Source organism: Mobula birostris, chromosome 32 (assembly GCF_030028105.1).
Source record: "Mobula birostris isolate sMobBir1 chromosome 32, sMobBir1.hap1, whole genome shotgun sequence".
Classification (NCBI taxonomy): Eukaryota; Metazoa; Chordata; class Chondrichthyes; order Myliobatiformes; family Myliobatidae; genus Mobula; species Mobula birostris.
The window spans coordinates 23,461,535-23,475,976 of NC_092401.1; the positions used below are offsets into that span (position 1 = coordinate 23,461,535).

General features: G+C 44.0%; 2 protein-coding genes across 3 annotated transcripts in view; one reads left to right on the forward strand and one right to left on the reverse strand.

Moving 5' to 3' along the window:
- LOC140191081 (uncharacterized) overlaps positions 1-4,217 on the reverse strand; it is a 60,859-nt gene extending 56,642 nt beyond the window's left edge. The window contains exon 1 of the mRNA XM_072248156.1: positions 4,185-4,217. The gene's annotated coding sequence lies outside the window, so the exon portion shown is untranslated. The remainder of the gene's footprint in view (positions 1-4,184) is intronic.
- A 388-nt stretch (positions 4,218-4,605) lies between these two features.
- The window catches only part of cc2d1a (coiled-coil and C2 domain containing 1A), a 133,055-nt gene continuing 123,218 nt past the window's right edge, over positions 4,606-14,442 (forward strand). Inside the window, exons 1-2 of one of the 2 annotated variants that reach the window (XM_072248391.1) lie at positions 4,606-4,975; positions 9,168-9,306. In XM_072248391.1, coding sequence (XP_072104492.1) covers positions 4,916-4,975; positions 9,168-9,306 — 199 coding nt within the window. In that variant the 5' untranslated portion in view covers positions 4,606-4,915. The remainder of the gene's footprint in view (positions 4,976-9,167; positions 9,307-14,442) is intronic. The other variant, XM_072248390.1, reaches the window with a different exon arrangement.

Consider the following 14,442-nt stretch of genomic DNA (forward strand, 5'->3'; position numbering starts at 1 on the left):
CTGTGATGTTCTGCCGAGCATTGTTGACATGCTATGTAGGTGGCGGAATGTGTGGCTCACTCGCCACATCCTTAGGCAGTGTTGATTGTTAATGCAAACAAAGCATTTCACTGTATGTTTTGATACACGTGATAAATAAATTAATCTGAATCCCGTCTATTATGTTTCTCTGGCTCCTCCTTATCCGCCTGGCTTACATAATTGTGTCTTCCTACCAGCTTCCCTCCCCACCTACCTTCCCTTTATTCTCTGATCCACCCTCCTCTCCAATTTGATGACATCACCAGACTTTTGTCACTTCTACCTATCACCTCCTATCTCCTGACATTCCTCCCCCCCCCCCCCCAAACCTTACCTGGATCCATTTATTGTTTTTCCAGCTCTTGTTCTAACCCTTTACTCCATTTTTATAAGACCAAAAGAGGAGCAGAATTAGCCCATTCGTCCTATCGAGTCTGCTGCAGCATTCCATCATGGCTGATTTATTATCCTTCTTAACCCTATTTTCCTGGTTTTTCATGACTAATCAACAATCTATCAACTTCTGCTTTGAATATAAATGACTTGGCCTCCACTGCTGCCTGGATCTGGCAATGAATTCCAGATTCACTCCTAGCTGGCTAAAGAAATACTTCGTCATCTCTGTTCTAAATGGATGTCCATGTATTCTGAAGCTGTGCCTTCTGGTCCCAGACTCACCCACTATAGAAAACATCCTCTCTACATCTACTCTATCTAGGCCCTTCAATATTTGATAGGTTTCATTGAGATCTTCTTCCCCACATTCTTCTAAATTCCAGCAACTAAAGGCCCAGAGCCATCAAATGCACCTCATACGTTAACCTTTCATTCCTGAAATCATTCTCATGAACTTCCGCTTGACTCTCTCCAAAGGCAGCACATCTTTTAGCTAAGTGGCCCAAAACTGATCGCAATACTCCAAGTGTGGTCTGACCAATACCTTCTAAAGCCTCAACATTACATCCTAGTCCTCTAAGAAAAATTCAAAGTAACTGTTGCAAGGGGGCGATGGTAGCGGACTCAAACGCAAGACACAGACACCGAAGTACTAGGAACTGGACTATATTTATTAAGAATGCTAGGTAAGCCAAGGAGCGAGGACAAAATAATAACACGAAGGTAGACGTAGAGTGACATACCGGGCTTGGACTTGAACTTGACAGGGAACTCAGGTCATGACTCGGAACTCAGGTCTTGGCAGGGACTTGACTCGGACTTGGAACTTGACTCTGGACTTGGACTAGGCTCAGACTTGACTTAGACACAGGACACGGAACACTGAGCCAGGGCTCCTCCTTGGACACAGAACATAGAGCTGGGACTCTTCATAGACACAGGACACAGAACACTGGGCCGGGGCTCCTCCTTGGACACAGAACATAGAGCTGGGACTCTTCATAGACACAGGGCACAAAACACTGAGACCCTTCCCCCCTTAAGGGTAGCAGCAAACGGCCGGACCTACCCAGCAGAGATGAGTACACAAGGAGACAAAACCACACAACAATAGACAGTTCTTTTATCTTGGCATGAAGTGACTCCAAGTAGCAGTGAGCTCTCGACTAGGCCCCGGAACTACAGACAGCAGTTCTTGACTCACTCCAGCAGGTTAACTTGACGGACCTGCTCCAGAGAGGTGACTGATAAAGACTGTCCAGCAAGGCATCACCGGACTCCAGAGCTATTTATGTTGCCAGCCCGAAACGAGAATCAGGTGCCTCAATTAAGGCACCCAATGGAACAAGGGAAAACAGAATAACCGGAGCATGGAATCCACGGACCGGACCATGAACTGGAATGCCGCTTTCACGGACCGGACTGTGACAGTAACCCCCCTCATGGGAGCCTCCTGGTGATCCAACAGGCTTGCTCAGATTATCAGTGACCCGGGCGGGTTGGGGGGGGGGTGTTTCAACAAGAGGGTACCCTGGATAGTGAGAGTTTAACAATAGTGTCTGTGTTGCTGGGTCCATGTCTAACTGGGCCGTTGTTTTGCAAGGGGACAATGGTAGTGGACCCAAACGCAAGACACAGACACCGAAGCACTAGGAACTGGACTATGTTTATTAAGAATGCTAGGTAAGCCAAGGAGTGAGGACAAAATGATAACACGAAGGTAGACGTAGAGTGACATACCAGAAAACCTGGACTTGGACTTGGGACTTGAACTTGACAGGGAACTCATGTCACGACTCGGAACTCGGGTCTTGGCAGGGACTTGACTCGGACTTGGCTTGGAACTTGACTCTGGACTTGGACTTAGAACTTGACTCTTGATTTGGACTTAGAACTTGACTCTTGATTTGGACTAGGCTCAGACTTGACTTAGACACAGGACACAGAACACTGAGCCGGGGCTCCTCCTTGGACACTGGACTTAGAGCCAGGACTCTTCTTAGACACAGGACATGGAACACTGAGCCAGGGCTCCTCCTTGGACACAGGACATAGAGCCGGGACTCTTCTTAGACACGGCACAAAACACCGAGACCGCCCCCTCCCCCCCTCAGGGTAGCGGCAAACGGCCGGACCTACCCAGCAGAGACGAGGACACGAAGAGACAGTTCCCAACTCAAGGTAGCGGCAAACGGTCAGATCTACCCAGCATAGACGAGGACACGAAGATACAAAACCACACAATGATCGGCAGTTTTATCATCTTGGCATGAAGTGGCTCCAAGTAGCGGCGAACTCTCGACTAGGCCCCGGAACTACAGACAGCGGTTCTTGACTCACTCCAGCAGGTTAACTTGATGGACCTGCTCTGGCGAGGTTACTGACGAGGACGGTCCAGAAAGGAATCACTAGACCCTAGAGCTATTTATGTTGCCAGCCCACAACAAGAATCAGGTGCCTCAATTAAGGCACCCAACGGAGCAAGAGTACGGAATCCATGGACCAGACCGTGAACTGGAATGCAGACTTCACGTACCGGACCATGACGGTAACTATTATCAAAGTACATATATGTCACCATATACAACCCTGAGATTCATTGTCTTGTCGCTATACTCAATAAATCCACAGAATAATAACCATAACAGAATCAATGAAAGACTGCACCAAATTGGGCATTCAACCAGTTTGCAAAAGACAACAAACTGCAAATACAAAAGAAATAATCATGAATAAATAATCAATAATTATTGAGAACATGAGATGGAGTAGTTGAAAGTGAGTCCATAGGTTGTGGGAACATCTCAATGATGGGACAAATGAAGTTGAGTGAAGTTATCCCCTTAGGTTCAGGAGCCTGATGGTTGAGGGGTTATAATTGTTCCTGAACCTGGTGATGTAAGTCTTGAGGCTCCTGTACTTGATTCCTGATGGCAGGAGTGAGAAGAGAGCATGATCTAGGTGGTGGGGTTCACTGTTCACGGATGCTCCTTTCCTGCAACAGTGTTTCGTTTAAATGTGCTCAATTATCAGGAAAACAAATGCTAACATTGCATTTGCCTACCTTACCACTGGATCATGTTAACCTTTAGGGAATCTTGTACAAAGGTTCCCAAATCCCTTTGCACCTCAGATTTCTGGATTTTCTTCCCATTTGGAAAATAACCTCTGCCTTTATTCCTTTCATCAAAGTGCAAGACCACACTTCCCTACACTATATTCCATTTGCCCTTCTTTGCCCAATCTCCCAATCTGTCCAAGTACTTCTGCTGATCCTCTGCTTCCACAACACTACCTGCCCCTCCAGGTACTTTATCTTTATATTCTATTGGCTGTCTCCCCTCTCTTAGTCTAAATCATCGGTTCCCAACCTTTTTTATGCCATGGTCCCCTAACATTAACGGAGGGGGTCTGTGCACCACAAGTTGTGAATCCCTGGACTAAATGAAAGCCCCCAACACCAAAGGATCAATTGTTCATTTTTGTTAAATTGAGCTATTATTCTCACACGTACCGAGGGACAGTGGCAAAACTTGCCTTGTACACCGTTCATACAGATCAATTCATTACAACTACCTAGAAGTCGTACAAGCTAAAACAATAAAAGAGTGCAGAATGAAGTGCTACATTTACAGAGACGTACGCATGCTACCTGAACCCCGAGTTCCTCAGGCACTTTATGTGCTACTCCAGAATCCAGCATCTGCAGCCTCTAGTGCCTCTTAAGTACTGAGTATGGCTCGAAAACAGCACTCTGGAGATCTTACCCTATCTGGCAAGGAGTAAAATGGTTTGAGTTGTCGTCCGAGAGGCACTCCCTCAGTCTAACACTCGCATTCAATACCCGATCTGTCAAACCCAGCCCAAAACAATCGGCACCCAGATTTTTTCTTTATTCATTCGCTCCAACACATAATTTCAACGACACATTCAAAGATAAAATAATCTCAAGCGACGTACTACCTGAATATTTTCGAATCAATCAGCTCCCTAATCCACCCCCCGCCCGCGCGAAGCTGACAGCTCTTTCCCGCCCACTCCTCGAGCGCCAAACGCATCTGCGCGTCAGTGTGCCGTCCCCTTGGGAACGAGGTACTGTATTGCCGCCGGCATACCCGTACGAACTACAACTCCCGACAGGCACAGTGTGGGACACACCTGCCGCCGGTTTTCCCAGCTCCTCCCTAAAGCGGCTCCTTTTCACGACAGTGCGGGCACTGCTTTGCGACTGTTGGGGCAGGGCTATTGGATTGTAATTCACCTGAGCGGAGAGGGAAGGCGGAAGTTCCAGTGGAGAGGACGCTGTCGTAAACATTCAGCGTCTTGGGGGTTTGTGTGGGGAGGACCCGCGGTCCTGAATTGATCCGATTATAATTGAGAGATGCCTTCTGATCTTGGTGGCCTCGCCTAAGTAGGAAAGGAAGCGAGGATCTTGAGTGTTCTTTTTTCTTCCCCCAACCCTTCGAGATATGAGGTGTTGAGAGCCGGGAGGCCAGCTATGAACAGGAACCGAAGAGCTCCAGAGCCCAAGGGCCGGGGAGCGGCGAAGGCCAGGCAGGTAAGGCTGGGCCAAACAAGTGGATGCTGTTTCCGGGCAGATTCCAAATTCCCGGGAGCTGACAACCAGTCCGGGGCCTTTGCAGTTTCATAATGCAATGTTTTTCACGTTAATTGATAAACATACTGTATATACTGCTACTGATGTTCTCCTGGGCATCAAAAACGTCTAAAATATACTACCTCCCCCCACACACAGAGACAAAATATTGATCTTAGCTGTAAAAACACATAATCAGAGGTTGGCAGCATTCTGGAAAGGACGCAATTGGTATTTACTGGCGGTAGAGTTCTGTTTTCAGTCTTAGATTGTGGGTGGGTGGGTGTGTGTTGCGAATACACTTTTGAGCTTTTCGAGTCTGCCACATCGATAATCAACAAGTTTGCTGGGTTACTAATTTAAAGGCACAAATCAATGAAATTTGAAATGTTTTCTAAAGGTTTTTATAAAAACATTTGGTTAATTGAAATCCTCCGTCTTGTAGTGTTGTGACAACACTGCCACAGAGTGGTGGAACGAGAGTCAATTCAACAGTTAACAGTTCAACACTGAGAACTGCTGAAACCGCGTATGTCCAGTAAATATCTTGCGATACAACCAACCGTTAAGATAGTTTTAATACCTTTATTTGAAAATATTATACTTGCTATTGAAATTAGAAATAAAGTATAGAGTGCAGAAGTCAGTAAACTATGGAGAGAGAAACAATTAAGATGTAAAGTTAATCAGAACTGAGAAAAGTGAGAAATCAAGTGTTAGGTTATAAAAAGAGGAGAAACAAGGAAATGTACTGTATGTGCTAGGCTGGGGCATAAGGCTGTTCAGGAGAGAATTACTGTCTGATGGAGGAAGTGAATGCATGTTAGTCATAATCTATGAACTAACCATGATTAAGAAAGAAGTTTTGATATTACTGGATAAGGCTGGCTATCTGAAGTTATTGAATTCAACTTTGAATCTTGAGGTACTGCTACATGCCTGGACAGAGGTGTTGTTCCTCAAGTGTTCACTAGGCCTTGTTGGAAGGGTATAAGGGCAAAGCCCCTTGATCTGTTTGACGTGGGTGACCCTACCAAGAGTCAGAGCATAAAGCCCTGACTCCAGCCAACATAGCTCTCTGGATCATTGAGGCATGGAAACCTCCAAGCCACAACAAGTTTGTGGTCCTCTTGGAGTGTCTTTATCAATGAATAATGTATACTTGCTACCCTAAACTCTGTTGTACTTGGTATTTTTCACCATGAAGTAAATTGCTTAACATGGAGTGTCTGGATTGTCTTAGAGTTAGGATAAGTTGCTACACAAAACTCCTTTGGCAGAAATGAAATTCAGTCTTGGCAGTAAGTACAGTGTAACACACTCAAAATGCTGGAGGAACTCAGCAGGCCAGGCAACATCTAGGAAAAGAGTACAGCTGACACTTCGGGCCAAAATGCCGACTGTTCTCTCTTCCTAGGTGCTGCCTGGCCTGCTGAGTTCCTCTAGCATTTTGTGTGTGTGTTGCTCAGATTTCCAGCATCTGCAGATTTTCTCTTATTAGTAAGTACAGTGTGCCAGGTGCAAGATGTTCTTGAATTGCACCATTGTTGCACTGTCTTGTATCTGCAGCTTTTGCCCACCAGTCTGGTTTGATGCCTTTACAGTGCAGAGATCTCAGCTGCACTTCTAACAAAAGTGCTTGTGGAAGTCAGAAACTGTTTAAAAACATAATTGATGCACAGAGTCATAAGTTACTTCATAAACCATGAGAATGAGTGTGTGCATTTTAGCAGCATCACTTTTGATTATACAATTTCTTATATTTTTGAAGCAAATATTTGAAATATTTTGAAAGATTTTGAGGATCGGCAGGAAGGACAGAGGCACTAACACCAGTGTACTGGAGTAGGCCAACATGAACAGCATCTCCACCATGATAAAGCAACACCAACTCCGATGGACAGTTTTGTCATTCAGATGCCTAAGTCGCGTCTCACCAAACAGATCCTTTACTCGCAACTGAAGGAAGGCTAGTGACCCCCTGGTGGGCAAAGGAAACGCTTTAAAGATGCCATTGAAACTCGCCAGAAGAAATTCAACGTTACATCTAAAAACTGGGAAGACATTGCGTTCAATAGGAACACCTGGAGCAAATCTGTTCAAGGATGAGCTGTGTTATGACCTCCGTTGTGCCGCAGCGAGGCTGAAGAGCAAAAACACCCAACCACTAACCTAAACACGAGGAATTCTGCAGATGCTGGAAATTCAAGCAACACACATCAAAGTTGCTGGTGAACGCAGCAGGCCAGGCAGCATCTCTAGGAAGAGGTACTGCCTGGCCTGCTGCGTTCACCAGCAACTTTGATGTGTGTTGCAACCACTAACCTACTTGTGTCCACACTGCACCAGAGTATGTGGATCACAGATCAGCCTCTACAACCACCTGAGAACCCAATAGACACACCCTTAGCAGAATCATACTCAACTTGAGTGACCGCGCTACTATATGGTAGAGATAAATTTCATCCGGAAGATATTTGTTTTATGGTTTTGCTTTTTCTGTGTCAAAGGAGGTCAGGTTCAAAACTAATTGGCATCTACCATTTCCAATATGATCTGTTTGACATCAAGGTCTGAATGAACAACAATGCTATTTGTGAAGATTTCTAGTCGTATCTATTTGAATGATGTTTGGCCATATAAATGAGCCTGTGGTTGTAGGAAGAAACATTGACCCCATTAGTTTGCATTTCCTTAACCAATAGAGCTATTTCAGTGACAGGTTGGCAAGGACCATCAAGGTTTGCATCAGGAAAGCAACAGGAATTGGCTGTGCATGGATATGATGGAACTGTGGCATTGATCCATGTGGTCAGTGTCAATGGAGGCTGTGCTAGCACCATATATCTGGTATCCCAGCAACATTTGTAAATTTCAGTTTCTTTTAAATTTTGTGTACGAGATACTTAACTATCTATGTTTAATGTCTGGTTTATAACTTCACTGTATTTTGAACTTCGTACTGGCGTTGAAGTAAGGAGAAAAGTTCAGTTAATGATTAGCTTTATTTGTCACATGGGCACATTGAAAAAATGTGAAATGTGTTTGTGTCACCAACCAACACGGTTACAAGGATGTGCTGGGGGCAGCCTGCAGCGTCGCCAAGTTCTGGCACCAGCAGATTATGTCCATGACTTATTAACCCTTACATCTTTGGAATGTGAGAGGAAATCAGAGCCCCAGGAGGAAACCCATGCAGTTATGGGGAGAAAGTACAAACTCCTTACAGACAGCAGCAGAAATTGAAAGCTGATTGCCGAACCTGTAAAGTGCTACGCTGCTGTGCTGGCAGCATTTGAGTTATTGCAAATCATGATTAACTATCTTGAAGACTTGGGATTGTCTGAATATTTTCTTAAATTTGATGCAATTTCCTGTTTTATTTTTGTGAAAAGCTTCTCCACATTTGTTACCAAATAAGATCATGTCATGATGATGATCGCATTTGTTACTTTAATGGTCAGAAGATCCATTTTATTGAACTGGAAGGAGACTAACCCTCCTACCACATTTCAATGGTTTTCCCAAACTATATCATGTTTAAATTTAGAAAAAATCAGAAGTGACATTTTTGATCCTTCGGTTAAATTTGAAGAGACTTGGAAGCCATTTATTCAACATTTTCATGTGATGTAATTTGACCTTTCTGAATCCTTATTAACTTAAAATATATGAATAGAGGAGTGGAGTTGACGACATTATTGAACGTGTTCAATTTAAGATATTGGTTCAGCTTTGTTTTTTTCTGTTTGCTTTTTTTTGGGTTTAGTATTTAGTTTATTTTTTTGGGGGGGTTTTCTTTGTATTTTTCTATTTTTTTTCTCTATGATTAACTATATTAAGAGTTTGGAAGTCTATTACACCTGTATTTGAAATTTTTTTTGTACATATTTATCAAGAACAAGATTATTCCAATCTCTCTGTATTAATATTGTTATTCTGTTTAGAATTTTGGAAAAATAATAAAAAGATTTAAAAAGAAAGATCATGTCATGATTTCTGCTTTTATTGTGTCTCCAGTGAGATCATGAATGTTGCCAACTGCTACAGTGTAAACCCCCTTTGTAACAGTAATTTTCCTGCAGTTTTAATTTGGAAACTCTGTCCCTTGGTGTTATCGATGGTCATGTCCATGTTAAATGTGTTTTCACAGCTTGGCTTGCTGGTTGACTTCTCACCAGATGGTATGATGATGGATGTGAATGACAATGAAAATGATGCCGACTTAGAGGCAGAGCTTGCAATGATTACTGCACAAAAGCCAGCTGCTAAAGGAAACCCAAAGGGAAAAGGTAAGATACGAGATTTGTCACTATTCCTCACCCTAGTACTATTAATATTTTAAAGGGTTAGGACAATCATTGAACTTTTAAGTATGTGCATTAATTGAAATGTGTCATTGTGTGGGTTGGAAGGAAGAGATATATGTGTGTGTTTTCTCTTATGAAAAGTGATAAAAAGAGACAAACTGATGGTCTTGACTTTTGCCTCTGGACTACTTCATTGCTACATTCAAATCACAACTTGTCAGCTACATGCTTTCTGTCTATACTTAGCTGGGAAAATCCAAGTACTCGCCTCAGGGAATGCAGCCCTTGCCCCTGTGGTGTTAAGACGTGTTAGTACAAGGACATAAGAAATGGGTGTGGGAGTACGTTCATGAGCTGGCTCCATCATTCGTGGCTGTAGTACCATTTTCTTGATCTGTCCACTTAGTCCCTAGTATTCAGAATCAATCTGTCCTGAGTATATTCATTAACTCTCTCTCTCAACAACCTCTTGAGAGAGACCCACCTTGTCAGTCCACCTCTGTTATGTGAGGTCATTTTTTTATTCTTCTGTACTGAGTCATGGAAAGTACAGCATAGACACAGACCTTTTGGCCCATCTAGTCTGTGCCAAACCATTTAAACTGCCTACTCCCATTGACCTGCACCGGGACCATAGCCCCCCATTTCACTACCATACATGTACCTACCCAAACTTCTTTTAAATCCTGAAATCAAGCTTGCATATACCACTTGTGCTGACAGCTTGTTCCACACTCTCAGGACCCTCTGAATAAAGAAGTTTCCCCTCATGTTTCCCTTAAACTTTTCAGCTTTCACCCTTAACCCATCATCTCTAGCTGTGGGCCCAGCCGATCAGTGGAAATTGCATTTACCCTATCTATACGTTTCATAATTTTGTATACCCCTATCATGGGGCGTCAGGGAGGGGTAGCACCTCTGGTGGGGGAACATGTCACGTCCTTCGTAGGGTGGTTTGTCCGCCTTTGGTCTCCACCTGGCACTCAGCTCTCACCTGTGGCTCCTCGTAGCTGTTTGCATGTGACAGCGGCCACACCCCGGGCGACGGCTTCGACAAGCCGGCTAAACTAGGTGAGGGTAGCCGACGGGTCTCAAACCCTCGGTGAGATAGGGTGTTGCCTACCCCAGCATATGAAGACAGACTCCTGCGGATCGAGCGGACAAGACCTGTGGAAGGTTCAACGGGTAAGAAGGCGGTCTCTGCAAGCGGTTGTGGAATGTATAGAGCAGGATGAGACGCAGAAGATATCCTGGTCATCCACTGCGCCTTGTCCCATCTCCAACCGTCTCGACTCTTGTCTTGCCACTAGATCCAGATGGGAATTGGGAAGAGAGAGCAAGGCTGATGCTGTGCAACTCTCTCTCACTTAAATCCAAATCAAGCGCTAGTCTGGACACCATGATAAGCCGGCTGGTGGCGCAGTGACATCAGCGCCGGACTCCGGAGCGAAGGTTCCTGAGTTCAAATCCAGTCGGGCCACTTCCGGGCACGCTATCCATCCGTGCCGAGTTGAGTGTCGAGCTAGCAACTCAACCTCATAAAAAGTACTAATGGTGTCGAGGTTGTCATCGATGACAATGGACGAACCTTATCATTTCCCCCTCAATCTTCTATGTTCTAATGAATAAAGTCCTAACCTATTCAAGCTTTCCTTATAACTCTAGTCTTCCAGATTTGGCAGCATGCATGTAAATCTCCTCTTTTGACATTATTTACATCTTTCCTGTAGGTAGGTGACCAAAACTGTACATGCTACTCCAAATTAGGCCTCACTAACATCTTGTACAACTTAAACATAACATCTCATCTCCTGTACTCAATACTTATTCAGATCATTGATGTAGATGACAAACAACAATGGACCCTGCTGCACTCCACTAGTCACAGACCTCCAGTAAGAGAGGCAACCATCTGCTACCACTCTCTGGCTTCTCCCAGAAAGCCAGTTTACTACCTCCTCTTGAATGCCAAGTGACTGAACCTTCTTGACCAACCTCCCATGCAGGACCTTGTGAAATGCCTTACTAAAGTCTATGTACGCAACGTCCCCTGCCTTGATTTCATCCGCTTTCCTGGTTACTTCCTCAAACTCTGTAAGATTGGTTTGATATGACCTACCAGCACAAAACCATACTGACTATCCTTAATCGGTCCATGTTTATCCAATATCCGGTCGCTCAGAATACCATCCAAGAACTTTCCCTCTACTGATGTCGGGATCACCAAGCTATGATTTCCTGGTTTAGTTTTAGAACCTTTCTTAAACAGCGGAACAACATTGGCTAACCTCCAATTGTCTGGTATCTCACCTGTCACTAAGGATGATTTAAGTGTCTCTGCTAGGGACCCAGTAATTTTGCATTTGCCTCCTGCAGGATCCGAGGGAATACCTTGTCAGGCCCCGGGGATTTATCCACTCTAATTTGCATCAGAACAGCATACACCTCCTCCTCTATTATCTTATAAAGTCTATGAGTGTGATGCTAATTTGCCTCATTTCTAGAGACTTTTGTCTGTCTCCTGAGTAAATACAAATGCAAAAAAAAATCTCCTGCATATCTTTTGGCTGATCTTCCAGAAGACAATTTTGTCCCTTGCTATCCTTTTGCTCTAAATTTATCTGTAGAATCCCTTAGGATTCTCCTTCACCTTGTCCGCTAGGGCAACCTCATGCTGCCTTTTAGTCCTCCTGATTTCTTAAGTGTTCTCTTGCATTTCTTCTACTCCATAAGTACCTCATTTGTTCCTACCTGCTTATATCTGTGGAGGTCTTTTTTTTTCCCTCCCTTAACCAGGGTCTCAATATCTCTTGCACATCAAAGTTCCTTACACCTGTTGTCTTTCTTTTTCTGACAGACACGTACAACCTTTGTACTCAAAATTTCACATTTCCACTGACCAAGTACACTTTTGCCAGAAAACAGCCTGTCCCAATCCAATCCATACTTGCCAAATCCTTTCTGATACCATCAAAATTGGCCTTCCTCCAGTTTAGTATCTCAAACCGTGGACCAGACTTATCCTTTTGCATTTTTACTTTGAAACTAATAGCATTGTGATCGCTTGATGCAAATATTCCTCTGCACAATCTTCTGTCACCTGCCCTGTCTCATTCCCTAATAGCAGATCAAGTATTGCACACTTGCTTATTGGGACGTTTACATGCTGATTAAGGAAATTTTCCTGAACGCATTTGACAAACTCGCATCTAGTCCTTCTACAGTATAGGAGTCCCAGTCGATATGTGAGAAGTTAAAATCACCTACGATAACAACTTTGTATTTCTTGCAACAATCTGCGACCTCTCTGCAAATTTACTCCTCTAATTCCCTTAGGCTGTTAGGTGGTCTGTAATAAAGCCCGATTTATGTGGTCGTACCTTTCTTCTTTCTCATTTTCACCCAGAACGCCTCATTAGACAAGTTCTCTGGTCTGTCCTGACTGGGCGCTAGCATATCGTTTTCCATGACTAGTAACACCACTCCCCCCTTAATCCCTCCCGCTCTGTCACGTTTAAAACAATGGACCCCTGAGTATCGAGCTGCCATTCCTGCCCCTCCTGCAATCAAGTCTCACTAATGTTTACAATATCACAATTCCGGGTGTTGATCCATGCCCTGAGCTCATCTGCCTTTCCTGCAGTACTACTTGCATCGAAATATATGCAGCTCAGGATATCACTTGCACCATGCTCAACCTTTTGGTTCCTGACTTTGAGGTCTTAACAATATCTCCACTAACTGTTCTGTATTCTTGTTCCCATCACCCTGCAAGTCTAGTTTAAACCCAGCACTGGCAAACCTTCCTGCTAGGGTATTAGTCCCCTTCCAGTTCAGGCGCAAACCATCACTTCTGTACAGCTCCCACGTTTCCTGGAAGAGAGCCCAATGATCCAAAACTCTTGTGCCCTCCCTCCTACAATAACTCCTTAGCCACGTGTTAAACTGTATAACCTCGTTATTTCTGGTCTCACTAACACGTAGCATAGGTAACAATCCTGAGATCACAACCCTGAAGATCCTGCCCTTTAACTTAGTACAACTCCCTGAACTCACTTTGCAGAACATCGTCACTCTTCCAACCTATGTCATCGGTACCTAAAAGGACCTCGACCTCTGGCTGTTCACCATCCCACTTAAGAATGCTGAAGATTCGATCTAAGATTTCCCAGACCCTGGTATCCGGGTGCAACATGCCATCCAGGAATCTCGTTCTTGTCCACAGAACCTCATTTCTGTTCCCCTAACCGATGAATTCCCCATCACCACAGCTTGCCTCTTCTCCCCACTTCCCTTCTGAATTGCAGTCAGACTCAGTCAACAGTAAATAATTATAAAAAAAAATAGTTGGAGGTTTAAATGTACATAAATACAAGCATGTTCAGTGCCTTGTTAAAAGTATTCAGTCCCTAACCCTTTGTTCACATAAGTGAGTATTATAACCAGGGATTTTGATCAATTCAACTGTGAGTTTTTATTTGTAAATCACATGCTCCTTTTTTCACAATAGAGCCCAAAAATGGAAAACTGTACAACATGAATAACTAAAAATACAAAAACAGAGATGTCAGCAGTTTTTCATCCCTCTGCTCAGTATTTAGCTGAACCACTTCTCGCAGCTATTACAGCCAGTAGTCTTTATGGATAAGTCTCGGTTAGTTTTACATGATGTGATGGAGCAAGGTTTGCCTATTCCTCCTTGCAAAATTGCTCGAGCTGTGCAGATAGTTGGGGAGCAGTGGTGGATGGCAAGCTTAAGGTCTTGCCAGATATGTTTGAACGGGTTAAGATCAGAACTCTGACCGGGCCACTCAAGGATATCAATTTTCTTCACTTGAAGCCACCCTGTGGTTTCTCTGGCAGTATGCTTTGGGTTGTTGCCCTAAAAAGGCAACCCTAGAAAGACTCACTTCCTACCCAGGGTAAGCTTTCTGGCAGAGGATGGCTGGTTTTTATTCTAGATCTTTCTATATTCAGCAGCATTCATCTTCCCAACAATCCTGACTAGATTTCCAGTCCCTGCTGCTGAAAAGCATCCCCATAGCATGATGCTACCTTCTCCATACTTCAGCCAGATAACACCGTCCCTACTGTGATGTGGTTAAATCTTAATACTGT